At 56.1% G+C, this 27,466-nt stretch overlaps 2 protein-coding genes across 3 annotated transcripts in view; one reads left to right on the plus strand and one right to left on the minus strand.

Moving 5' to 3' along the window:
• TG (thyroglobulin) overlaps positions 1–27,466 on the plus strand; it is a 229,798-nt gene that overhangs the window by 141,757 nt on the left and 60,575 nt on the right. The gene's annotated exons all lie outside the window — the stretch shown is intronic.
• The window catches only part of SLA (Src like adaptor), a 33,784-nt gene continuing 7,007 nt past the window's right edge, over positions 690–27,466 (minus strand). The window contains exons 2-8 of one of the 2 annotated variants that reach the window (XM_070075530.1): positions 21,756–21,853; positions 13,887–13,986; positions 13,073–13,159; positions 10,191–10,294; positions 7,315–7,446; positions 3,358–3,490; positions 690–2,556 (exon numbers count right to left, since the gene is read on the minus strand). In XM_070075530.1, the coding sequence (XP_069931631.1) occupies positions 2,343–2,556; positions 3,358–3,490; positions 7,315–7,446; positions 10,191–10,294; positions 13,073–13,159; positions 13,887–13,986; positions 21,756–21,816 (831 nt within the window). In that variant the 5' untranslated portion in view covers positions 21,817–21,853 and the 3' untranslated portion in view covers positions 690–2,342. Of the gene's footprint in view, positions 2,557–3,357; positions 3,491–7,314; positions 7,447–10,190; positions 10,295–13,072; positions 13,160–13,886; positions 13,987–21,755; positions 22,214–27,466 lie in introns of those variants that run through there. The other variant, XM_070075529.1, reaches the window with a different exon arrangement.

A 27,466-nucleotide genomic window follows, 5' to 3' on the forward strand; every position in this document is an offset into this window, starting at 1 on the left:
TGAGGGCTTCCCAGCTCTTTTAGCGTGGACCTGCCCCTGCCCTCTAGCGAAGGCCCTGCTGGACCTGTCTGTCTGCCTCCTCTCCCCACCTCCTCCGCCTCCCTCAGCCCTGGCCACTCCTCTTCCTGCAGACCCCTCAGCCTGCACTCTCGCTCTGCCTGTAGGGACGGCCATGCTGTGCCCACGGCCTCCAGCGCACTTCCCGGTCTTTGCATGCCTGCTTGCAGCTCGCCTCTCAGGCCTCTCCTCGGAGCCCCTCCTGAGCACCCTCAGATGGAACCCCGCCATTTCCTGCACTGCACTCCCTCCTGTGGGACAGCTTCTCGTTTCTGGGTGACGTCAGTGCCGTGTCCCAGAAGCCTCCTGTGGCTTTCATTGCTGCAGCCTGGCACCTAGAGCAGAGTCTGAAAAGCACTGGTCCCAAGAATCTCTGGGAAGAATGGACAGGGCAGGTGTCACAGGTGGTGTGAAGAGTCTAGGGAGACGCAGAATTCTCATGGCCGTCACTCAGGGTGTGCTGTCCAGTGTGCGAGCTCGCCCTCAAGCCTCCCACAGTCTGTGCCTCCCAGCCAGTCTCCTGTGGTGTTGGAGAAGTTGTGCCCCTCTGTCCAGCTGGCCCTGACTTGAAAATCCCAAACCCACAGGGCTCCTGAACCTCCCTCCCACCTCACCCTAGACACTCTCCCCGCTTTCCAAGGCTTAAATACGCATTAGGTTTATTTTCATCGGGAATAAATACGGGCTTTAATACAGTGTAATGCTTCCCACTGGGAAGTCCCTCTGAGTGCTTCCCTGGTGTCTCAGTCACGTTTCCCACAGTGGGGAACAAGGCCCAAGACGCTGTGCAGGCATCTGGAGGCGGCTCTGGCCAGCAGCTGGCCTCGCGGTGGGAGGCGGAGTCCCCAGGTTACATTCGTCTCCCACACGCTGACTGGTCCCCTTGACACAGCCCTCCGTGATTGCCAAGACCACAGATGTCCCCGTGCATAAACGCCTGAGGCCTGCCGGGACACAGGGCCACGTGAAGGCATGGCTGCACACTGCAGCCGGGGTGAGCTGGGATCTGCAGAATGCTGGCAGGAGTAGCCGGGCTTCTCCCACGGCAGGGGACACCACAGCGCACGCCTTCCTCCCCCCGAGTCCCCGTGACACGGAGGGGAGCGAGTCACGTATTCTGCTCCTTCCTTCTCAGCAGGATCTGGTTGGAGGGCCTGGGCAGGACAGCCTCTGTCTCTCTGGTCTCTCACAGTGATAGGGACGGGATGCAGTCACTCGGGCTCCCCTCCTTCCTGGAGCTCTGCGTTTGTAGCCCCGTGGACTTCAGACCTTGCTTAGAGTAAGACTGAAGGAGAGGCTTGTTTGGACCTCGCCAGCTGCCTTTCGTAAGCAGAACCAGCCACTTCTTAGTGCAGCCGGCCCTTGCACCCCCGAGGGCCTGCTGAACGAGCGCTCCTGTGTCACTCTTGCCTGATCCAAACCCATCCTAAGCCATGAGTTAGTTTCTCTTCTTCACTCTCCTCGGCGTATTACTGGCTTGGACACTTGTCTCCCTGTCAGCAACTCCATTAGGAGCTGGGACTTGTCCATCTTTTTTTTTTTTTTCTTTTCTTTTTTGGCCTGACACCTTGCACGGGGACTTAACTTGGTGCCTCTTCGAGTGGCTATGCAGGAATAATTGATGCATTAATACAGCAAAAATCCAGGCAGCCTAGGGTAACTCTCTGTGCCCTGCAAGCCATGGCTGGCGATAGCACAGAAGCCTGTGCGGTTCCAGCCCCATGGGCTCCTTCCCCGCCAGCTGTCCCCTCTCTCCCATCTGCCTGGCCCTGTCAGCATCACAGAGGCCCTCTGACTTTTACCCAGCATGCCCAAGGCGTCTCCTGATTCAGGCCAGCGTGTCCCTTGGGCTGGTGTGTAGTGTCACGGAGTTCCCTTAGACTGAAGCGATGCATCCCCTGGGTTAAGGAGTTCCCTGCAGGGCTGCATGTGCAGAGCCAGATGGCAGCTTTTGATCTGTCTTCCTCTCAGGGTTTCCTGTGCACGTGTTCCCTCAGAGTGTGGCCGCCTGGGGTTTGCTGGAGAATGGGCCTGGCGCATGTCTGTGTCCTGCCCACCTGCACCGTGTGCACGTGCATGGCCCTGTCCCATCACAGTTCAACATGCTGTGACGTCACATGCGTGCTGTGAGGCTCCTTTGGTCATGATGTGGATAGAGAGGAGGAGAGTTGGAGTCTCCATGTGGCTTCTCTTGGCCCCAGAGATCCAGGAACTCTGCTCTGCCCCCAGGCGACAGCTGGAACTTCAGTGCCTTGTGGGCGTGAACCCCACTGTCTGCTGTCTGGCTAGTCCTCAAAGTAGGGTGGCGAGGAGAACAGAGAACTCTTCCTCTTGCTCCCGCTGTACATCAAGGAGATGCTTTTCTTCTTTCGGTCAAAGGGGGCGCTGTCGTCACTGGTTAGGGACAGGTAGGAGGCGATGCTTTCCCGAAGGCCGTAGCTGAAGAGGGACTCGTCCATCCCGAGGGGGTTCGCGGCTCCCTCACCGTCTTCCTGCAGTCTGCAAGTTGGGAAAAGGGGGGGAGAGGGTGAGGACATGCGAGTGAGAAGAGAAGAGGGGAGCCGGGTTAGTGCTTCTCAAACCTGCTGTTCTTCTGGTTCTAGCACTGGGGCACTGCGTGACCTTGGGCAAATCACTCGCCAGTGGGCCTGAGCCACCGCCCCTCACAAGGCTCAGACGTCCACCAGCAGTGAAGGTTTCTCTGTTGTGTTTACAGGAAGAGCAGTTGCACATCTCCCAGGCAACTCTGGTTTCTGATTTCCTTTGACTTTGACAATGATGTGTCTGGATGAGCATTAATTAATGAGATAACCCACCAGCCCCAAAGTACAGATAGCCCTTAACATGTGATGGCTGATGATCGGATAAACAGAACAAATCAGCGGGAGGTGTTTTTTCCTTATCATAAATTAAGCAACTTTAGAATTTTACTAGTGTGCTTAAACTTCGTGAATGGGATTAAATAATATTAAATTAAATTTTCACAAAATTTACTTGTATGTGACTCTCTGGGAGTCTCACATATAGAAGCTGAGTGACGTATCTCAGTGGGAAGATGTCCTGTTAACATTGTGTCGGACTCAGTAAACATTGGCGGAAGCATGGCACCGAGGGGCGTGGCAAAGAGCTGCCATAGGCTGCAGGAGGCCTCCCAGGGGTCTGTACCTGCCCCGGTGCTCCCAGGTTTCGGCAGGGCCAGCTGACACTGGCCATGGTGTGCCTGTGCCAGCCTCACATGCTGTTTTGTGCTCCCAAGTGTGTGGCGGACATGCACGCATGCACACACACACACACACACACCTGGATACCCTCTTCCAGTCGAAAGTCTTCTGGCGCAAGGTGACCGGCGAGCTGGGGGCCCTCGCTGCCGGGGCGGCCGTGCTTTGCGTCAGGCAGGGCGTGGTCAGCACACAGCATAGGCCGTCAGCCACCTCTGGGGAGGGAAGCAGACAGTGGGCCCGGGGCTCTGAGGATGCCACAGCCAGCCTGGAGTGAGGCCTGGGACCCTACCCAGCACAGCTCCCTGAGCCAAGGTCAGAATGAAGCCTGACAGGCAGGGGCAAGATTGTGGGCGAGGCAGGGGTGAGGCAGCGAGTGGGGCAGGGGCAGGGGTGAGGCTGTGAGTGAGGCAGGGGCAAGGCAGCAAGTGAGGCAGGGGTGAGGCTGTGAGTGAGGTGGGGGCAAGGCAGCGAGTGAGGCAGGGGCATGGGTGAGGCAGCAAGTGAGGCAGGGGCAGGGGTGAGGCTGTGTGTGAGGCAGGGATGAGGCTGTGAGTGAGGTAGGGGTGAGGCAGCCAGTGAGGCAGGGGCGAGGCTGTGAGTGAGGTGGGAGCGAGGCAGCCAGTGAGGCAGGGGTGAGGCTGCGAGTGAGGCCGCCCTGTTTTTGAGAAGCATTAAGATGCCCTGAGGGTGCTTGTACACGGAGAAGGGTGCAGGGTCCAGAGCAGCTCAGCCTGCGTGTGAATTCCGGCTGTGCCCGATGGGACGGCATGACCCTGGACCTCTGAACCTCGCCTCCTCCGTGGCAGTGGAGGCGAATGAGGTGACAGGTGACTGCAGCGGCAGCCTGGCCCCATGGGTGAGCCTCAGCAAGGCGGCCTTGCTGAGGAAAGGAAATGGAAGGGAAAAGAAACAGAAATACGGGAGTCAAGGAGCAAGGGAAAGGGGGCCATGGGAGGCAGTGGGGGTGGGGTGGCAGTGAGGAGGGCACAGGAGCGCAAAAGACGCAGGGAAGGAGGTGGGAGCAATGATCCAGAGGCAGAAGAGAGCACGGGGCCCAAGACAGAGGGAAGGAAATCTCCATCTACCCCATGTACTCGGGCGGAGAGAGAGGAAACTGAGCGAACCCATTTCTGTCTCCTTGGCTCATGTGAGAGAGCTGAGCTCCCAGGGACATTAAGACAAGGCCTCCGGGTCTGGGAGCCCAGGTCCCTGTGGGAAAGAGGTGTCTGAGAGCAGGTGCAGAAACTCTGCCCCCTGGTTTAGCCTGAACAGCCCAGGGCTGCTTCTGCCCCCCACCCCAGGAGCACAGGGACCACAGACGTGCAGTGCCCTGGTCTCCAGCAGGACAGAAACCCCTGCCCCCGCCGCTTCCTGGAGCCCACCTGTCACTGCTTTCAGCGCCACATCCCTCCCACCTCCCCCTCCCACCCGATTTGCCAAAGAACAGAAGGAAACTATAGCCCGAGAAGCACACCAGCCCATCGGGCAACGATGCCCCGTTCCGTGGGTGCAGTGGGACTTTCCCCGGGGACTCAAGGGTCCACCCACATGGGGCCTTTCAGGAAAAAGATGAGGTGGCACGGTGAGGTCAGTGGGAAGCATAATTGGATATGAATCTCAAATAATTTGCCTGTCATGGCTGGAAATTGAAATGACCTCCCAGGTTAGGAGGTGAGGCAGATGGAGTGAGAGACAGACTGGCAGAGTCAGCTCGGCCATGCACAGTCCTGGCATGCTCATGGCACGTGTCCCACCTGGGACAGGTTAAGGCCCTGTTTTGCCAGGAGCACAAGCACTCTGCCTTATAAGCTGGTAGCACAGGCCGAGGGCTGAGCCAGCCTCACCCCTCCATCTCATTGAGGCCCACGTCTACTTGGTGCAGTGGAATTTTCCAGACCCATTTGGGGTTGAGGAAACTGAGGCGTCCAGGGTCACGTCACTTGCTGGGGGACGGAACATGTGACCATGTGACCGAAACCCATTTCATTGACGCAGAGTCGGGCGGTTGGTCTATGAGCGACGCAGAGCTTCTGAGGCAGAGAAGCAAGGCGCTCCCCCTGGGTCTGGGTCTGGACGCACCAGTGTGTCGTAGCCCGATCTTCACTGCTGGCCTGGTCGCTCTGCTGTCACTCCCTGAGCTCCGGGGTCAGCGTCCCCAGGCCACTGCCCTTTCTCCTCCCAGCCATATTTGTGCCTCCACTCTTTCAGTAACCTCCGTGCACGAAGTCTTTTAGGCACCCAGGATTTCCCCGTGCACCACGCCTGCAGAGGCATTTAATCCCCATTTATAGAGGCAGAGACGACGTTCTGAGATGTTAGGCGATCTCCCCAAAGGCACAAGCACAAGAACTGAAAGCAACCTGCAAAACGAGGTCGTGTGCCAGATCTGGTGCTCTGCATCTCTGACTCAGTGCCTCCAGGAAGAATCTCTGCTCTTTCTACTTGGGGACCTCTGCCGAGGTCAACTGATGACTGGGACCGCTGAGTGACGCGACAGCTGGGGCCTGAGGGTGAGATCCTCCCCCCATGCAGTGCCTCAGGTGGACGCAGGTGTTCTGGACCCGGCCTCCTGGTGGCCTCCCTTCCCGGTTTGTCAGCACTTTGCTGGGGCAGTAGCCTTCTCATGTTTGCTTTAGTGTATGCAAAACTTCTGGTCTCCACATCACTTTGATGATTGTTATTAAAAGCCAAATACCACAAACAACCTGTGCTCATACCCAGTAAAAACGGGCTGTTTCCAGGACTCCCTTCCTCTTTCATTTTTAACGAGCTGCTGGGTTTTCGGGTATCCCAGGAACCACCTTAGATATCATTTTTTCTGCATCTGGCACATACCAGGCTTGGCTGGATACATTAGAGGACCCGTGTGGCCGGTCACCCACCCTCCATTAGTGGAGAACACAGCTCTGGGTGGTGGAGGACCTTGGCCAGGGTCTCCCACAGCCGGATGCCAGCTGGGCCCTGCCTCTGGCCACACCTAGATCTCTTTATCACTGCTGCTTCTCGTAGGGCAGCCGTGACAACGCAAGGCTCTTCCCCCTTGGAATACCCTTCATGTCTTTGGTTCACGACCCCAGAGCCTAAAGAACAAATTCCCCCAGGAGCATGAGGTCGGCACCCGGAAGGGGTGAGAGCAGCTGCTTCTTCGCCTCCTCTGCCTGAGCAGAGGAGGTGCGAGGAGGAAGTCCTGCCCAAGGAAAAGCTGAGGCCAGTTGGTGGGTGCTGGTGCTGGTGTGCCTGGCACCCTGCACAGCCCCTTGCCCGCACTCCCTCTGTGACTCCTCAGCACCCCTGGGAGACAGGAGCAATGAGTACCTGCCTTCCACCAGTAAAGGGAGGGAGGCCCCAGGAGGCAGTGACCCCGCCAGCACCTGCCCAGCTGGGACCTGGGACCTGGGACATCAACACGGCACTTCCCAGCCAGTCTCTGGAAACTTAGCCAAATGCCCAGCACTGACCTCTTTCCTATGGGGACAGCGTTCAAACTAGGGCTGGTGCCCAAGCCTTCCACCGTCCGACTCCACTCTTTCTCTGACCCTGCTGTGTCCCCTCCCCCGGGTGTCTGGGGCAGAGGCAGCCTGGGAACCTCTGGACCTTGGCCCTGGGTGCAGGAAGGACTCAGAAAGGAGAGAGATACAGTCCCTAGTCTTAGAGCTGGTGGGCAGTGCAGACCAGGACGGGACTAACTGGGCCACATCCAGGGGCTAGGGAGCGTGTGCGTGAGTCGTTCCCCTGGGGCTTCATCGAGGAGCTGGGCTGCTGCTGGCCACGACAAGAAAAGGGGAAATGAGTGGCACTGTGGAGCAAAGCCCCGGAGGGCCCACGGCAGGCAGGAAGTGCAGCGTGCTTGTGGTTGTGGGGATGGGGCTTGCTGATGTGGCCTGTTTACAGGTAGGAAGAGGGCGGCTTTGAGATGCGTAGGGAGCAGGAGTAAATCAGAGGCATTTTGGGGATGAGCCGGGCACAGGCCTGCCTGCTGGCGCCCCTGGGCAGGTAGCTAGGCGCCTGCCTCTGGTCCTCACCGAGGGTTCCTTACCAGAGTAGTGGTTGACCAGGTCCTCCAGGCACTGGAAGGTGAGCCTCGGGGAAATGTAGTACCAGTTGTTGGGCAGGCGGAAGATGCGGTAATGCTTCACCTGCCTGTGCCTCACAGATAGCGAGTAAAAACCTGCGGAGGCCGAGCAGATGTCAGCGGTGCCCACACGTCCCCACCCAGGGGCAGCCACCAACAGCCCAGCGCCACGGAGACAGAGTGTTACCCCCACTGCCACTGGGCTCTGTGGTTAGAGACCATAGAGTGTGTTATTTTAGCAGTCCACACGCCTGGACCCTGGGACCCAATATGGGTTCCCAAGTGCACAGGCCTAATCCCCCACCCTCCTTTCCTCCCTCCTTCCCTCCCTCCCTTCCTCCCTCCCTTCATCCCTCCCTCCTTCCCTCCCTCTCCCCTTCCTTCCTTCTTATCTGAAAGACAGAGATCTTCTGTCCATCCTCCATTTCCCCAAATGCCTGCAACAGCTGAAGCTGGGCGAGGCCAAAGCCAGGAGCCAGGAACTCCATCCAGGTCTCCCACATGGGGCCAGAGACCCAACTGCTTGAGCCTTTTTACTGCCCACCCCCTACCAGGGTGCAAAATAGCAGAAAGCTGGGACTGGGAGTGGATTTGGACTTGAACCCAGGCTCTCAGGTGTGGGACACTGGTGTCTCAAGCAGGGCTCAACCGCTGCACCAAGCACTCACACTCCCTGGCCTTTTGAGGTGGACGTTTGGGGTGCTTCCTCACACTTCTGCAACCCCTTAGGACAAACTAAATGCATAGTTTGGTTGCAACCCGGAGATCCAAGATCTGTGGTCATTCCCTGTGTATGTCTCCACGGCTGTCTTCTTCCTTTTGATGGTGGGGTCTTACAGTCCCACCCCCTTTCCTGTCCCTCGAACTTCAGCTTGGTTTTCTCAGACAGAGAGCAAGCGGCCGGTAAGGCGTGTTTCTAGGTATACCAAAGAAGTGTGGGAAAGCCATGTGGTTCTCCCGTCAGCGTTTTTGGACCCAGGGAGGAGGACCTCAGCCTCCTGCCATCACCTCTCTCAGCCTTGATTTCCCCAGCTGAAACAGAGAAGTGAACTTGGGTGGTGTTTGGGAATTCTGCTGGCTCTGTCTTCTGGGAATTCAGGACTGGACATACGCTCAGGAGGCCACGAGACGGGAAGAACTGGTGTCTATTGAATCTCGGCTGTCAGAATGGAGCAGGGGGCTGAGCTGTTGCTAAGCAACATCTCTGTCAATTCTCCAAAAGATCCCAGGAAGCATTGTCCCCAAGTGTTTTAGAAATTGGGAATACGGGCAGACACCCAGCGTGGGAAGGGCAGCCTGCGTGTGGCTTCCTAGCAAGGCACCACCAAAGGTTTGTGTAAAGTGGGATTAAATATAAGCTTATGGTAGGGCAAAAACCTTTTGAAATCCATATATAGTTTTTTTATGACTTTTTTTCATCAACTTTCTGAAGATTGCACGTATGCATGGATTTCAGTTTTGTCTCATACCAAAAGTAAGTTATCTTTTGCTTCCATTTTCCATGAACTCTTTGAAGTGCCTGCGTAGAACCTTCTGAAGGATGTACTTAAATGTGCCCCAGGCCTGCCCCCTTCCCCTCCCCAGCGAGTGACTTCTCGTCATGTCAACGGGAACTGGAAGTATGGTCAAGGGCAGGGGGTGGAAAATTGTCAGAACTCTGCGTCCCCAAGGGAGCTGCCTGCCACTCCCACCCCAGCCTGCCTGCAGATCTGCCTGAGGGCATCTTCCTGTTTGGATGAGCTGTGGCGCCCGCACTGGGCTCTTCTTCCCCGTGGCTGTGCCAGCTGAGGTGGCCCTGAGTCTGGGCATCTTGCCATGGGGACCCCAGGGACACGCACATGGGGTTTTGTTTCTGCCTTGCTCTTGTACTCCCACAGTGCATTCAGGTTTCTGAGAGCGAAGTGTCACTAGGAGGGCCTTAGCCCCCAAGTCCCTGCTTCCCCAATGCCAGGCTGCTGCACCTGTTCACTAAGGGCCCCAGGAGGCGCTGGCTCTTAGTAGGTGCGCAGCACCCCTTTGACTGCGGGTGTACACGAAGCAGGCTCAGAGCTTGCAAGCATCTTCTACATGTGAAAGGTTTTATTAGCTATGATTTAGCTGGGGGAAGTTGTAGCGGTTCGGTGTTCTGCTTCTGAGAGTTGAAGCCTTTGGTACTAAGCTCTTGTCTCCAGTTAACCCCTGAGTTGTAAGTAAGGGAGGCAGAGGTCAGGGCTGATTAATTCTCAGGGCTGAAGCTATGACTTGAGACTTTGCTGGGATGCAGAACAGAGCCCCTGCTAGGGCTGTTTCCCCTGGGGCCAGGCAGTCATAAGGGAGCAGGTGGCAGTGGCTGTGTGAGCACAGGCCTCTGTGTGCCCTGGTTCTCTAAGCTGCAAAGGGACCTCCCACCAAGGGCTTCCTGTGTGGCAAGAGCCCTCCAGATGTTAGGACATTTGAATCTCATCACAGCCTTACGAGGGAGGGGTTTCCTTCCATTTCACAGATGAGAAAACTCAGCCACTAATCTGCCCCATCACAGAGGCCAGGCCAGGCCTACAGCAGCGTCCACGCTTGGTCTCCCGCAGCACATCGCCCACACCTGGCATTCACTTTGGTTCTCACTTGATGGAAGGCTCTGAGCGGGAGGTGCAGGGCCTGATACCATTCAGGGCCAGGGAGAATGGCCCCATTTCTGGTTGCCTGGCTTTGCCTGCCTCCCCAGTGGTATGTGGGCTGCAGGGCGCTGACCACACATGGTGGATTTGCATGCCCATGGGAAGAGGTTAAGGGAGTTCTGTACTGAGTCAGCCGGGGACAGACCCTGCCTGTCTGCCCTGAGCACGGAAAGCCGGGCCACTCACCTTTCTTCGTCTCACTCTCTCTGATCATGAACGAGCCGATCTTCGTGTCTGGCAGCTGCAGCAGCTCCTCGGCCTTGTCTCTGCCCAGCCCCTCAAACAACCAGCTGGGAAGTGGGAAGATGGCAGTGAGCATCCCGAGTGCGACCTGAGCGCACCCCCCACCCCCAGTCACCACCACCACAAAGGACAGGCAGGCCAACAGTCATCCTGGTCATGTCCAAGTGAACCTGAAACTCAGGCCTGAGTGATGTCAAGCTGCTGGAATTGAAAAGATGGGGACAGGTGCCCCCTCAGTCGTTCATATTTTTAATCTTCCAAATGGAATTTCCTGTGCCAGGTGTCCCACCAGATGACGATACAGCAATGCGTACGATGTCTTCCTCGTCCTATTCTCCAGGGCTAGCAGGGGTGTCCCCAGTCCAGATGATGATGTAACTGATGCGCACTACAACACATGCTAACGTGCCTGCTGGGTGCTTTGTTTACTGTATGTCTCTCTGATCGTCTGCTCGCTGTAGGGATGTCTGTCGTGGGGGCTGTGGCTTTGTGTCCAGGGAATTGCTGTTGGTATATCTTTGTGAATGAGTGAGTAGCCACAAGGAAGAAACAAATGGCAGTACAGCATTTCACTGGCCTAACAAGTGTCACTTTGCAGTCATTATATTTCCTGGTTGTCTCCCCTGTCCTTGCAGACTTTGAACACACTTGTCATTGAGCTATACGCTTATGTGTGATTCTTGCTTTTTCATTTGGTGAGGAAAAGCAGGTGTTATGCTGTGGCCCAGATATCCAATAGAGGGTTCACCTGCCTTAGGGGAGCCAGCCCTTCTGCATGCTCTTAGCAAGCTGCTTGGACACAAGGGATCTGTGTTCCCAGGAGAGACCCTTGCTCGTCTGTCAGATCCATCTCCGCCAGATCTCAGCAGGGAAGGAAATACTCCGTTGGCAGCTGGCTGGTGTGTCCTCAGGAGCAGGTGCACACTGCCACGTGGGAGACCCTGTGACTCAGTGAGTGTGCCCTGGCTTCTATGCCACAGGCCCAGTCCCTGCACACCATGGCTACTCTTGACCGTGCCCTGTTATGCAGCCGCTCCCATCCTCCGTGGCACAGGAGCAGGTTGGTCAAGTGCTCCCTGAGCACCCTGGGAGAAGACTCAGCATTGCGACAGCAGCTTTCCCTCAGCTGTGCACTGATCGTTGTAACAGCTTTGTTGTGGAGACCATGGTGTGCTGCACTGGACCAAATAGCTCAGCAATTTCTCCGGCTTGCATAGTGCATGATGCATTAATTATTTCCGTGTATGTGGCAAGCACTCGTGCGTTCAAGTCCTTACATGAAAGTCCACTCCCAAGGATGAAAGCAACACAGCAGTAACAAGAGAGCGCTAACTCAGGGCCGCCTCCTGGGGGAAGCACGGAGAGGTGGCCCTCACCTCGGCCCTCTCACTGTCTCCCCCTCCCACAGAGGGGTCAGAGTGCCAAAGTGGTTTGTCCGAGTAGCCATGTCAGCGACTGACACAGCTAGACCTGGAGGGCCTTCTGCAGGGACAGCCCTTCTGCATCCCAGTCCTTGACCGTGTCGCCCCGTTTGTTCTTCGTGCTAAGGAATGCTGCTGCGGCTGTGAGACGGGTAACTCGGGGGGCCGTTGTGCGCCCATCTGGGTTCTCGTTGCTCCTAGCTCCTGGCCGCTTCAGCTCCACGTCTTTGTCACGGAGGCCCTGGGCACGTTTGCTAGAGGAGTGAGGACCCAGGACCCGCAGCTGACCTAGGAGGGTCCGCGGCTCGCGTCTCCTTCAGGACGTGCCTTGCACCGCGGCCGCTGACCCGCTTTCCCCCACCGTCCCATCCTGAGCCCAGCAATCGTGTCGACTGCTCATAATTAGGATCATCGCTGCAGCCTCCAGGGTGTCCAGGCGGTTAGCTCTGCTTCGCTAGACAGCGTGCGTGTGGCAGGTGCGGTCCCCAGGAAGTTCACGTTACCGTGCATGAAAACGGGCTTCTTCCGTCTCCCCCTTTCCCTGCGTGTGGGGCGCCTCTTTGCTGGGATCCAGCTGTGGCAGCTCAACAGCTCAGGAGCCCGAGGCTCGAGGAGGCTCAAGGAGGTTAGGGGGGTTTGCCAAGGCCCATCTGTGGAAGCGGGGGAGTCAGGATTGGAGCCCAGGTGGGCCGTCCTTCCATGCCCGGGAGGCCACACACCTTCACCTGCACAGCCACAGAAGACAGGTGCTGCTTTCTCCTCTGCCAAGGCCGACTCTGAACTGTGTCTTCCTCTTCCTGTTGCACTCGTCGCCTCGGTTCTTGGAGCGTTTCCAGCAGTGGGTGCGCACCGCAGGGCTCTAGCTGCACACTGATGAGAAGGCAGCCGGGGTGGACTGAGCGTGCCCTTCACCCTGGCTTTGCTCCCGTCTCATCCTCCTCACCGCCCTGTACTCAGGGGTCACACTGTGACCCCTGTCACTGTCCCGGATGTCTGTCTGGCAGTGGAGGAAAGGAAACAGGCCTAGAAAGTTAAGTGCCTTGTCCACCGTCACAGGCCAGTGAGCGACCGAGGCAGCACTGGGCTCCAGACAGATAGGTGTCTAGCCGCAGCTCCCTGCTGTGTCCTGTGATCACCGCTTCTGAGTGCCTGCTGCCGCGTGCCAGGTGCGCTGTGGTGCGGCCACGAGCCAGGTGCAGTGTGGGAGAGCCGTGAGCTAACTTCTTCCATTCATCCCAGGAAAGAGTGATGAATTAGGCCAAGGTCTCCTCTTGACTCATGGGCCGAGTGGGGAGCAGGAGCTTCCTTTCTCAAGTCAACACCTTCCTTGCCATCCACACCAGCAAGCTGGGCCCCCTGTGAGCTGCCAGCATTCCAGCGCATCTACCTGAGAAATGTACTCACCCGTGGTAAACCCTGGCCACGCATATTCCAGGGATGTAGCTCTCGCGGCCAGTGCTGAGTGAGATGGCTTTCCACCAGCCCCCTTCACTGCAGGAACAAGAACAGACAGGACCGGGTGCGCAGGTCAGTGACGGCAACAGATAAGTGGACAGAGCGATTGGAGTGGACAGCTCTCTTCCAAGGTCTGTCCTCGGCCACAGTAACCAGAATCACTCCACCGGAAAGCCTGCTTTTTAGAATATGTACGTCTAGTCACGGCCGCCCACACCAGGCTAACTGGTAAACCATTCCCCCCGGGTAGCACCAGCTGATGCACCCAGCGAAGGAGCCTTTGTAAAAATCAATTTGCCTGTATTGCTGGGTACCCTGCCATCAAGTCAAAAATGGCTGCACATCAGTGGGGCTGTAAATAGAGGAGCTGTTTGTTCATTCATTCAGTTCTTCAGCCCATTTTCAGTTAGGCTAGAGAGACAGCAGGCCAGAGAGCCATGCTTTTTGCTCACCAGTGGCCATGTTTTCATACCCAAGTCTTACTTCCCTGGCCGCACACCACCCATGTGATGGGCACTAGGCCACTGTGAGAAGCGGAAGTTGACTCCCAAGCACTGTCAAAAGCCAAGGCAAGCAAAGGAAATCTTTATCTCCCAGGCAATGAGGAGCCACTGAGGAGAGTCGCAGTGTGCACCTGGTTTCTCGTCTCACAGTGGGGACCAGGGCTGACTGCAGCTGGATGACTAGCCATACGCTAGCCACGCCCCCCAGACCAGCTTCACTCACTTGTGAGGGTTGTGAAAGTTTTGCAAAGTGAACTCACTCGGATATCACCCGCAGCTTCTCCCCGCGGCGGAATATTGGGGGGCTGATGTCAGGAGACGGGTAGTCACTCAGCACAGCCAGGAAGTCGCTCTCCAGACCTGGGGAGACAGAGGCACCAGGTGTTTTTACTCACAAGGTCCTGGAAGGCGCCTGGGAGGGGAGGGTGTGGGGGTGATGGGCTCCTTGGGCCTCCAGCTCTGACCTGCAGGGCGCAGTGGCCTCCTCTTCAGGGGTGTGGCAGGTGCAGGCACCTGCAGGAGCCTGGGGCTGGTGGCACACTCCTGCCTTCTAGCTGCCTTGGCTCTGGTGTTCTCACCCGAAAAACCAGTAGACTGAGGCCTGTGAGCTGAAGTCCCAGGACTGGGCTTCAGGTCCTGCCCCTGTGTCTCCTTAACTCAGTCTTTTCCTCTTTTTTTTTTTTTTTTTTTTAATTTGACAGGTAGAGTTAGACAGTGAGAGAGAGAGACAGAGAGAAAGGTCTTCCTTCCATTGGTTCACCTCCCAAATGGCCGCTATGGCTGGCGCTGTGCCGATCCGAAGCCAGGAGCCAGGTGCTTCCTCCTAGTCTCCCATGTGGGTGCAGGGGCCCAAGCACCTGGCCATCCTCCACTGCCTTCCTGGGCCACAGCAGAGAGCTGGACTGGAAGAGGAGCAACCGGAACTAGAACCCGGCGCCCATATGGGATGCCAGCACCGCAGGCGGAGGATTAACCAAGTGAGCCATGGCACTGGCCCCAATCTTTTCCTCTTTAAACGGGGGTAATAATGCCTCCCTCCAAGGTCCTTAGGAGATAAGATGAATGTTTATAGCATCACCTCCTGATGTTAAACAGACATTTAGCTGGTAGTCAAGACGCCTGCATCCCGTGTTGGAGTACCTGGGTTCCATTCCTGGCTCTAGCTTCTGACTGCAGATTCCTGCTAACACAGACTGTGGGAGGCAGCAGTGGTGGCTCAAAGAGTGGGGTCCCTGCCACCCCATGCAGGACGCCTCGATTGAGTTCCTAGCTCCCAGCTTCAGCCCTGGCCAGCCTCAGTTGATGCGGGCATTTGGGGCGTAAACTGGCAGATGGGAGCTGTGTCTCTCAGATACAAAGAAGTCCCTTTTATTCCCATTGTCTCCGGTCCCCTCCCTGGGGAAAGAGCCCTGTGGCCCCACGACAGGTGAGGTCACCAACTCTGAGGTGAAAGGAAGCACTTCTCCTCCTAGAATGGGGTGGGCTCTTCAGAGTTCACGGAAAATGCATCATATGCAAAAACCATGCACTGGTTTCAAAAATGTTTGCACCAAAATGAGCTGCTTTTTAAAATTCCATTTTCCATGAGCTTTTTGAGATTCCTGCATGTAATAAGGAGCTATGTTGGGGATCTGTTGAGTAGAGACTTTTGTCAGGGGTGAGGAGGGAGAAGAAAAATATTTGTCATTGCATGTGTATGGAAAATAATTCTAGTGAGGTCTTGAAAAGGAGGGAATGCTATGTACTTGGTTCATGTGACCACAGCTTACGTAGAGATAAAGTGAGAATGTAGGAAGCCACTTTTATTTTGAAAGGATTTGTTTGTTCGTTTGAAAGGCAGAGCGACAGACAGGGAGAGGCAAAGAGAGAGATTTTCCATCTGCTGGTTTACTTCCCAAATGGCCACAACAGCCAGGTCTGGGCCAGACCGAAGCCAGGAGCCAGGACCTCATCCTGGTCTCCCACATGGTGGCAGGGGCCCAAGCACCCAGGCCATCCTCCGTGCCTTCCCAAGAGCATTAGCAAGAAGCTGGTCAGAGGCAGAGCAGCTGGGACTGGCATCAGTGCTCCAGTGTGGGATGCCAGTGTCACGGGCAGTGGCACAGCCCTGGCCCCGGAATTTGCTTTTTGATGCTAGGCAGTATATCTGTCTTACATCCTTAGTGATTTACCATAATTGAGATGCACTAGGTGCAGGGTGATCTTGGGGTACATTTGTGGGGAAATCCTCTGTGTTACAAATTAGCAAATACAGTCATTGCTGGCTGTGCCAACAATCGCTCCACCTGCTGGCTGGGCATCTGAACTCAGAATTCTGGGGAACGCACCATGTATTCATTCAACCAGCAGTTATTCAGAGAGCATCTGCCTCAAGCCAGGCATTGGCGAGCAGAGCAGACCGGGCCCCCTGCTCTCACGGAGCTCGCATACTAGAGAACACAGACACCGCCCTGGCAGGTGGCATTCCCTGGTCCCTCTCCCCAGGGACATCTGAAGAAACTCCGGCCCACAAGTGGCGGGCGAGTTCTGTGCCTAAACTGACTGCCTACTAGGATCAAGACGCCCCCACGCTGGCACCCCCAGATCCTGCCTCCTACAACCCAGATGTCCCAGGGTCTCCAAGTCACAAGTCTCTTTGACAAAGAAAGGTCGCAGAGTAGAATGAGTCAGGGGGATGGATGAGGGTTTTGGAGAAACGTTTGGTCACCAGTGGGTATGTGAATCAGAGACAAGGTAGCACAGTGGACAGGGCATTCCAGTGGGCTGTGCCCTTGGGGAGGCTGAGTCACAAGTACACCAGGTAAGAGCAAGAGCTTCTGGGGTGAGATGGAAACAAAACGTGGTCTTTGGCGACCTTAGAGTCCTAGGAAAACGCATTGAGGGGCCATGCCAGGGCTGGAGAGGCAGGACCACAGGCCTAGCTCCCTGCCTACCTTCCCTGTGCCCACAGGGGCACACCCCACTTCCCGCCTCCCTGAATTCCAAAAACCAGGGAGCCTTTCCTTGTGTAACCTGGTGCTGGCTTTGAAGCCCCAAGTCCCGAGTTCTAAGAAGGGGCTGATCCAGATGTGGTGGGGCGAGTCGCTTATGCAAATCAGGAGGTCCTCCTAAGCAGAACTTGAAATTGCAAACACAACATGAGGGGCAGCCCAGGAGGACGCAGGGCCTGTGAGGGGGCCTCAGGCCCGTGACTTGCTCAGCTTCCGATACATGTGCCCAGAGGCTGGGGCTGATACACCCTGGCCCAGGCGGCAGCGTCTTTCCCTTCTGCTGCCTGGGTTTCCTTATCTGTAGGACGAGCGGCTGGAGAATGGCTCCCTGGTGGAACTCTGTTCTTCCCAGACTGATGGCCCCGTATCTGAAAGGACTTCCTGCTAGCATGCTCCTCGCCACCTCGGCTCAGTGTGGCCGCTCTTTCTCAAAGCTGCCAGGCTCCTGGCCCCAAGGCCCCTGCAGAAGCTGTTCCCTTAGCCTGGAGCACATGAACTGTCCCTTGGCCTGCTCCTCCCACCTCAGTCAACACCAAGGCCACCTGCCCAGGAGCTCCAGAGGAGCCTCAGCCTTCCTGCTACACCCATACCTCCGACCCCTAGAACTTCCCTTTGAAGCCATTGTCCCATGGTAATGAATTGACAGCTCTCACACCTAGAAACCACTTGGGCTTCTTCTTCTTCTTCTTCTTTTTTTTTTTTTTTTTTTTTTTTTTTTTGACAGGCAGAGTGGACAGTGAGAGAGAGAGACAGAGAGAAAGGTCTTCCTTTGCCGTTGGTTCACCCTCCAATGGCCGCCGCGGCCGGCGCACCGCGCTGATCCGATGGCAGGAGCCAGGAGCCAGGTGCTTTTCCTGGTCTCCCATGGGGTGCAGGGCCCAAGCACCTGGGCCATCCTCCACTGCACTCCCTGGCCACAGCAGAGGGCTGGCTTGGAAGAGGGGCAACTGGGACAGAATCCGGCGCCCCGACCGGGACTAGAACCCGGTGTGCCGGCGCCGCTAGGCGGAGGATTAGCCTAGTGAGCCGCGGCGCCGGCCTTGGGCTTCTTCTTAAGGACTCCGTGGCCCATCCTGGTCCTTGGCGGGGGGTCTAGTATGGGTCCCCGTTCCCTGCATCATCAGTGTTAGAAACCAGAAGGTATGGCGGCGGGGAAGGGGGCCTTTCTGAGCAAGCTATGGTGCCGAGACCCCTCCCAACACGTCCCTGGTCTTCTGTAAGGTAGGAAATTCAAGTTTACTCCTGAAGTTCAAGCATATCACCATGTACTCCCGAGGCTCCTGGCTTTGTGACTGGCTGAGCATTTGAATTCCATCAGATGGGGCATGCTGAGGAAGGAGGTGGAATTATTGCAGGCTTAAGATAAGAAAATGAATTAAGTAAAGAAATATGTGCCAGGCATGAAAGAAGAAATCCAGAGAGAATTTTCAGGGGAGCTTTGTAGAAAGAGAATGGACTTTGAAATCAATCAGACCTGGCTTCAATTCCACCTTCACCACTTAATAGCTCTGCGATTTGGGGAAAGATTTTATTTTTAACTAACCTGAGCTGGGTTGCTTCATGTGTAAAAAGGGCGATAGCCACATCGGCCTCCTTTGATTGGGGTAAGCATTCATGATAAATCGTACATTTAGAGTCTGCCTCGGTGAGTGGCAGGCAGCTGGCACCCTTCTCAGGGGAGCAGGGTTACTGTTCCATCACCCGGGGCCAATTTCCGCCAACTGTGTTTTGATGCGACAATGTCTTCTCATCTAAACACCAGCTCTGTTTGGTGAGAACAGAAACTGAAGTTTAAAATACACAATACTTGCTGAGAGCTCAACTCAGCAAGGAGCCGGCTGAACGAGTGGAAAGGAGGAGGTGAAGAATCAGGCCCGGGCGGAGCTCAGCGGCTACTGGGACTGCTTAGGTCTGCTTTTCAGGTGTTAGTCTTTGGAACATCATGATCATCTCTTAAGAATGTCATTCTTAATAGAGAGCGAGCTTTCCTTCACTGGTTCACTTGTCCCAAATGCCTGCAGCAGTCAAGGCTGGGTCAGGCTGAAGCCAGGAGCCTAGAACGTAACTTGGACCTCCCACATGGGTGGCAGGAACCCAGGTCCTTGAGCCGGCATCTGCTGCCTCCCAGGGTGTGCCTTGGCAGGAAGCTGGATCAGAAGCAGAGCAGCCAGGACTTGAACCAGGCACTCCTGCTAGGAGACCTCCCAAGTAGTGAGTTAAACATCATACCAGATGCCCACCCTAGTCCTTAATAAGAGTAGTAAATATTCTTAATAGCTCCAGTTGTACAAAAAGTTATCTTTGGCCCCAAATCTTGGTTTCTCCTTTTGTTACAGGGACAGATTGGGACCTTATAGTCTGTGAGGCTCTTTGTGTTTCCAAAAGCTGGGTCAGGATCTTTTACCTCTGAAACCTGGCCCATCTCCATCGAGTTCTGCTGCCTCTGTGGGCTTGGTGACGCTCTAGCCCCTGCGAAGCGGACTAATGAAGAATGTGTTGGGAAGCTTATTTTGGGAGAAGAGCCAGATGCCCCGAGGCAGACAGTCTTGGTGTGGGGAGAGCGTGCAGGTCGGCATCCTGCTGACCCTGTGCAGGGCCCGGGCGGCAGTGCCCTGGGCCCGTGGACATTTCATCTAGCATCAGAGGTAGCTGTACGTGTGTGTTGGCCTAAACCTTTTTTTCCTGCCAGGGGCCATTTGGGCATTTATAACATCATTCATGGGTCATACAAAATTACCAAGTTAAAAATTAGCCTGCGGTGTACTTAATGAATTTCGAGTGTCGCCTGCAGTTGCCTTGACAGGGCCAGACCACCTGTGTCCTAAAGCGAGGAGCAGGAGCTGCACCATCTCCTCCGTGTTTGAGACTAACCTAAGAAGGAGACTTAGCTCAGACGGAGCTCGTGCCATGAGGACCCCAACCCTGGGCAGCCTGCAGACAGGGACCAAAGCATCACCAACTACACTTTCCTCTCCTCCGTGGTTGACGTCAGAGAGAAGAGGAAACAAAGTCAGGATGGGTGATAAGGGAAATTTTGGGGGGTGGGGTTGGGGGTTGAAAAAGCACCCCACCAGTGCTTGATGTGGTTGCCTGGATCATAGGCTGGGTAGGCCTGGGGAATTCTCTCAACCAAGGGGTGGAGGGGTGGGGAGACCCCTCACCTTCTCTGTAGAGGTGCCCTCCCACCCACACAATGGAAAAAGAGAAATTGACTTCATTACGATTTGCATCTGAAAAAGAAAGGCAGATGGGCCAGTCCTTAGAGGCCACTGTTTGCCTGAGGCTTGTTCAAGCATACCCTGTGCCCTGGGCTGAGAGACCACAACACAACAAGGGCCGGGGCAGGTGCTTCCCGAGCCCAGCCCTGCCCAGCCCTGGGCATGGCACTGGCAGATTTCTAGCACTGGTTCTTGGCCAGCGGAGGAGGCTGTGACCTGAGCCAGTTTGGAGAAGGTGAAAATGGAGCCCAAGCTGCCTCCCCACAGTGGCAGCAGGCAGGGGACTGCCTGCACAAGGGCATCCTGTTCTGGGGTCTGCATGGGAGGTAGAGAAGCCCCTCTCCTCTCGGGCCCCCAGCACATACACTCTGCTCCACCTTGCGCGCAGACTCCAGGAGAACATTCCTCCTGTTTGTCCTCCTTTCACCTGAGGAGGGGAGTCACTAGAAAAATAAGGGCCGGTAAGGCTGCCCTAGGGTCTGACTGGCAGGTGGAGCTGGCAGTCTCCCCACATTCACGTGCGTGAGCGGTGCAGCCAGGCAAGGAGCAAAAGCCAAAGGCAGGGTGGGATCCGGCGTGGTGGGCAGGATGGCTGTCTGTGCTCGGGGAACTCTGCCCAGTGCGGTGCTGCGGGGCACGGGGCAGCCCAGGGTAGTCATGGTGCGGGAGATGCACACCAGGCCCGAGGCAGGATGGAAGGTGGGAGGCCTGAGTGTCCTAAAATCGCCCTTGGTGTTCACCCTGCAGGCGCCGAGGGACAGGTGGCTGCCCTGACCTTCCCCTTCTCAGTCCTCCAGGGCACCCACACGCTATGCCCTCTGCCCAGTGCCCACCCCAGGAATCCTCAGCAGTGAACTCAGGGGCATTAGAGTCACCAGCACTGCTGAGCTGGGGGCACAGTGGATCCGGCCCTCGGCCTTAGCCCTCTGTTCCCTGCTGTTCCTTCCCAGTGGCTGTGAACTCTTTGTAGCCTTGGGAATCTGTCCCAACCTGGCATCTTTTCAAAACCTGTATCAGGGCCAGCGTTGTGGCCTAGGGGGTGAAGCCATCACCTGCAACACCGCATCTCATATGGGTGCCAGTTCATGTCGTGGCTGCTCCACTTTCGACCCAGCTCCCTGCTAATCTGCCTGGGAAAGCAGCAAATGATGGCCCAAGTGCTTGGGTCCCAGCCACCTACGTGGGAGACCCAGATGGAGCTCTGGGCTCCTGGCTTTGGCCCAACCCAGCCTGGCTGTCGTGGCCACCTGGGAGTGAACCAGTGGATGGAAGACCTCTGTCTCACTTTCTGTCTCTCTCTCTTTCTCCCTCCTGCCCTCCCTCCCTCTCTCTGTCTGTGTAACTTTGACTTTCCAATAAATCTGTAAAAAAGAAAAGGCTGCCTGGTCCGCAGTGACGAGGCGGCAGGCTTGTGCTCTACCTCTAGAAGGCTGGCCCCCTGCCTCTGCCCAGGGGACGCAGGCGTGCTTTCTTTCCCGGGAGTGGTCACAAAGAGCGTCAGCCTGGCAGCCGGATGCTGGTGAGGCTCTTGCAGCTAACCGTGCAGACGGTGATAAGCGGCTAACTGGCTCTCAGAGTCAGCCTCCCCGGCGTGGGGATCTGACTCTGGGCATGGCGAGTGACATGAGTGACATTCCCTCTGCAAGCCCTAGCTTCCTCGCCTCTAGAGCACAGGGACTGAGCTCACTGGTCTTGGAGAGCCACCTCCACATGCCAACTCTTTAGCATCCTTGAGGGGTGCCACACACTCCGTCCTCTTATACTTTTCAGTACGTAGCGTTTGAGCTACAAACGCGGCACAGAGACCAGTGAGGTGACAGCCTCACCAGGTGTCAGTGCCCTGTGGGGCAGTTACAACCACCCGTCTCCCTCGGGCTCTCCCGGGACAGAGCCAAGAGAGTGAGCCAAGAGTCAGACTTACCGTCCGAGCTGGGCAGAGGCCTCTCCGGGGGTGCCGGGGTGGACTTCACGCTGTTCCCCATCTGTCTCTCTGCTGGGGCCGCCGGGGCTGCTCGGAGCCTGGGGCACAGGAGACACACACGGAAAGTCAGCCGCGCCACGCGCCCTGGCAGTGGGGAATGACCCAGTTTAGAGTGCATGGCGCATCCTCTCGCACAGCCTGCTCTCGGAGGGCGGCCGTTTGTGTGTGAAGATGCGATTCGTGAACCTCGGTGACACTGGCAGCTCGCATTCTTTTATCAAGGGAATGACAGAGACAAACCACAGAGAGGGAAGTTGCTCGCAGAGACTGTTGGTGGCAGAAGTTTCCATTCCTCTGCTCTGAGGACAGGAGGCAGGGTTTGTGTCGGAAGCCGAGCGACGTTTCCGGGGGGCCCACAAAGGACCCGCGCTCAGGAACCCTGGCCACCAGCTGCCTTGCAGCGGGAATTCAGGGCGCACGCAGCTTGGAAGTGGTAAAGGATGAGGGAGGGCCCTCACGGGTCCTGCCTTTTCTCAGCTCTTTGAGTTTCTTAACAAGTACAGCTCAGGGACTTTCAACTCTGCCATTGCTTTTGCGTGTTGCCAAGTCCCTGCCTCCATGAACCCATTTTGCTGTGAAGGAAACTGAGTCTCAAAGAGGTGCCAGGTGCAGAGTCACGTGGCAAGTGGTGGTGGAGCTAAGATGTGCCCCACAGATGCTAACTTGCCCCTTCGCTCCGCTACCGTTTCCAGGGTGGGTTCTGGAGGAAGGCTACCCCACGTGCCTTCCGGCTGTGCACATACCAGGTGGCTGGTCTGCAGCAAGTTGCTAGATTTGCTGGCCTGCGGAGGGGGTGATCATAGGACAGCCTTGGGTTATGGCTGCAAAACTAGCTGATTCATAGCACACAGAACACTTGCAGTGCGGCCTGAGGTCAAACACGTGTTAGTCGTGGACATTGCCCGTCTCTGGTCTGTTGGCATTAATGTCCTTGAAAAGGAGCGAATTCTGCGCCCTCGAACAGGTGTTTTGGTACAGGGACGTAGAGAACCACAGAACAGAGTCTCGGGGAAGCTGCCCCCTGCAAGAGGATTGGAGAAGGCCACGCCCACAGATAGAGCTGCCCCTGTCTGGTGGGGACAGAGACAGGAGAGAAGGGACAGGCCCCAGCCCAGCTGCTAACTTATTTTCCCCCTGCTCTTAGATGCTTGGAAGGGCCCCTAAGTCAGCCAGGCCAACTCGCAGCTGGCATCTGTCCCCTCTGTGCCTCACACATCCAGCTGCTCCTTGGCTTGCGGTGGGCCTCATCCTGAAAAACCCATCTCCGTAAATGGAGAATACTGTGAATCGGAAATGTGTCTCAGCCACGTGACCTGTTGCACACTGCGTGGTACTTTCCCAGGATCATGGGGTTGACAGGGAGCTGCACCCTGCCACATCGCCCAGCGCCACGAGAGAGAATGGTATCTTATGTTGTGAGCCAGGGGAAAAAATCGAAATTCAGGATTCCTGGGACAGTTTCTGCAGAATGCGCATTGCTTTTGCAAAGTGTATACGTGGTAATCTGAGCAGTCTTAAGTCGGGGACCACCCACACAGTTTCTGGAAAGACCTCGCAGTCAGAACAGGCAGGGCTGCACACTGCCTGATGTAGGGGAACAGATGGTATCTGGTGGGACTCCTGGGTTATTAAAGAAAGAAGGGGAAACAAACGAGGGATTTGTAGAAGTCCATATAGGCTACACTGTTACACACACACCATCATGCATAACCTGGTGATGCTTTGTAACACTCCCCACGTCATTGCCAGCTTGCACAGTCAGCAGACTCGAGCTGCAGCACAGAAGGCGGGACTGGAGGAAGGGCCTCAGATTCTACGCTAGGTGCACCCCCCCCCCCATCGCCTTCAGCTGCTCCCAGCCTTGGTGACTGCAGAGGGCAAGGCCCTTGCTAAGGCGAAGCCTGGGCCCTTCTCTCCCCGCTCTCACAAATAGAGCCTGGGGTCCGGGGGGATGCCTTCGGGCGTGGCGGGATCCTTTCTCTGGGTGGGGAAGGTGTTAAGAACATCACCCCAACACCAGCCAGCCTTGTCCCCAGGCCCTGGCCAGGTGAAGACACTCAAGAATGCATGCTCAGAAACTGGAACCCACCTCCCCTCAGCTGAGCAGACACTTGGCGGGCAGCTGAAGTGTCTGGGCTCTGAGCCAGTGCCTTGAGAACAGCAGGGCCATGTGGGAGCAGGGACGCAGTAGGGACAGGCACTGCCCAGGGCCCCGTCTCAGACGGTACCGGGGAAGGAGCAAACCTGTGCTCTGAAAGGCTGCCAGCACTGCACAGAATGTGTGTGTGTAATGCACACAGACTATCCCATGCAGACCTTGTAAAGCAGGTGTGTAATGCACAGGCTATCCCATGCAAACCTCACGAAGCAGGCATGTGACATGCACAGGCTATCCCATGCAGACCTCACAAAGCAGACGTGTGACATGCACAGGCTATCCCATGCAGACCTCACAAAGCAGACGTGTGACATGCACAGGCTATCCCATGCAGACCTCACAAAGCAGACGTGTGACATGCACAGGCTATCCCATGCAGACCTCACAAAGCAGACGTGTGACATGCACAGGCTATCCCATGCAGACCTCACAAAGCAGGCGTGTGACATGCACAGGCTATCCCATGCAGACCTCACAAAGCAGACGTGTGACATGCACAGGCTATCCCATGCAGACCTCACAAAGCAAACATGTGACATGCACAGGCTATCCCATGCAGACCTCACAAAGCAGACGTGTGACATGCACAGGCTATCCCATGCAGACCTCACAAAGCAGACGTGTGACATGCACAGGCTATCCCACACAGACTCCATGCCATGGGTGCATAATGTGCCCAGGCTGTGCCATGCAGGCCAGCCACCACCTCGGTCCTGCTCCTCATTCTTCTTGGATCCCTCCCCCCACTCCCCCAGCTGCCTCTGGGCCTGAGCCACCCAGTCTGTGACCACTGAGGCCTTTGAGTGCCTGGGGAGAAAACTCTGATGCAGGTGTGTGCTGGCCTAGCCCAGCTCCTCCCTCACCACAGTGCCCTCAGCAATGCCAGTTTGTCTCTCACCAGACACATGGTAGCAGGTGTCACAAAGCACCAACAGATTGTGCCCTGAACCCCACCCCTCCAGGAGTGCTGGCACCCACTTCCCTCCAGCCTGTGGCCTCTGCCGACCAGAGCCATGTCTGAGCGGCAGGCTGGCACCTTGATGCCTGTCCCTCCCCTTCCTTCACCCACAGCCGTACAGAAAGCTAGTCAGGAAGAGGCTGCCGACTTTCACCGTGAACTCTGACATCTCCGTCCTTCCCAGCAGCATTCTACGTCTCCTCACAGGCTCTCGTGGTATTTTGGGGGCGATCCCTGGTATCCAGTAAAGGAGGAAAAAGGCGAGAATGTGCAGCATTCAGATAGAAAAACGGGGGTCCCCGTAAGAAATTCAAGTCCAACCTACCCAGGGTCGCGAGCTGAGGAAGGTCGAGTCACTCCCGCCAGCCCAGGGCTTCCGTCTAACGCACGCCTTCTCTCCGTCTCTCGCATTCCAGCCCCTTCTTTCCGCTGCTCGTCTGCTTTGTGAGAGCAGGGGCTGCGGCTAGCCTAGAAGCCCTCCAAAATCACCCACCAGAAATCTCCTCGGTGGTCTGTTCCCTGGCTTCCTCGTCTCCACGAAGGAGTTAACTGAGACGAGAGAGGCTTTCATTTGAGCGGAGTGAGAATGCCCCCCGGAGAATGAGAGCTGGAGGCTCCCTGATGAAAACTGCACAATCTGATTTAATCTGTGACAGTTTTATGCAGTGGCTGGGAGTGGGAGAGAGGGGCCCGGAGTCGAAATTGCTTCTCGGAACAATAGGAAAAGGGCAAAAGAGAAATGAGTTAATTAACACTGACTCTGAGGAGGCGGGATTCCTCCGCCCCGGCCTCCGCGGGCTGGTCCCGAGGTTCCAGGTCAGGGAGCCACAGTGATCGTCCTCTCGTTTTCCCTCCAGCCTGTGGATCAGTGAGGCTTGCTTTGTGTGACCTTGGGCCTCAGTTTCCTCTTTGGAAAAATGAGATGAATGAGAGATGATCTCCAAAGAGAGAGCCTTTTGACCTCATTTAATTTTAGCTATCAAGACTCACTGTCTTTTTGAAAGTTATTAATAAGAGAGCAGGTTCATCGCAGCTTCGTTACGAAATCCCGCTAGACAGAATCCAAACTTTTTCTTCATGTTCTTCAGGATCAGGGGAAGGCCGGTAACACGTATAGCACCTGCCATTGGGCGGGCAGTCCATGGACACCCGTGAAACCTGTGTTGACCACGTCCCTTCGTCACGTGGAGGTCAGGGGTCAGCCCACCTGCCCACAGTCCTAGAGCTGGAAAACCTCGTATCTCCGGGTTTCAGACCCTGTGCTCTCTGCTTGGAACCTTGCTGCTGTCTCAGGTCTCTGGTCAGCTGGTCAGTATATGGCTGCTGGTCACCGTGAGTGGACATGTGGCATGCAAGGGACGCACGCCTGCAGGGGGTCGCCATCAGTAATGCACCACTTGTGTGCTGGCAGCCTTTGTGGGTGTGGTTCCTGTCTCCCACAGCCTGGGCTGTTTGGCTGTGCACTTTGCATTGTCACCAAAACACGAGGCGCCAGGCTTCTCAGAACCTGCCAACTCCACGGGAGAACCAGGAACCAAACCATTGGCGACTGTGGGGTGTGAAAGCCTAGTTGGAGATGCACCCCCTTTCCTTGGTCACGGCTGTTCACACCTCCCCAGGACCTCTAGGGCTCGGACCTCCACGCCTCGCGTAGAAAAGCCTCATACCCATCATGTACGAGGGTACGTCCAGAAACTCATGGGAAAAATGGAATTGCAAGTTCATTTTGGTGCGAACAAATCTGAGATCCATGCCATTTTTTGCATAATATACATTTTCCGGGAACTTTGGAAGACCCCTTGTATCAGAGTCTTAAAATGCTTTGCACCAAAATAAACTGACCTCCTCATTCCATTTTTCTATGAACTTCTGGAAGTAGCCGACGTTGGCTCCAGCAGCAGCAGTGACCCCCAGAACAGCCCCGCCACTGGGTCAGTCAGCTTCTGTTTCCTGCGAGCCAAGAGGCTAGCTCTTGGTGAGCCCCATACCCCAGCCTTGTTGCCACAGTGGCCTGTATGGAACAGGTCGGCTAAGGGATGTGTCCAAGGTGATATAGAGAGGAAGAAGTAGAACTGGGGTTCCAACCAGGCCTGCCTGACTCTAAAACCCGTGCTCTGAACCCCCGGGAAGTGCTGCCCATTGTCCACCCTCTGTCCAGTCCAAGAAGGGAACATAAAAGTGACTTTTTTAAAAGTCATAAAGTGAACTCCAGGGACCATTACTTTTGAGGGGAACCCTTAGCAGAAGGGCCCTGGGGGCCCTGAGGTGTGTGGGGGCTATTGCATGGCCGTGTTTGGAACCCCAGATCTGGGGAACCAGCTGTGGGGAGCAGACGGGAGAGTGGAGGCAGGGGTGCTGGGAGCACCGAAGCAAATTGTCTGGAAAACCAAAGTAAACAAGCAGGAGAAAGACTAGCTGTGCTTACAGTACCCCATCTTTGTAACAATCCAATGTGCATGGGGGTGTACGGCGCACAGAACAATAGAAAGGGAAAATTCACAAACTGTTTTGCAGGGTTTTCTCAGGATGGTGAGC

The sequence above is a fragment of the Oryctolagus cuniculus genome, chromosome 6, assembly GCF_964237555.1.
Source record: "Oryctolagus cuniculus chromosome 6, mOryCun1.1, whole genome shotgun sequence".
Taxonomy (NCBI): Eukaryota; Metazoa; Chordata; class Mammalia; order Lagomorpha; family Leporidae; genus Oryctolagus; species Oryctolagus cuniculus.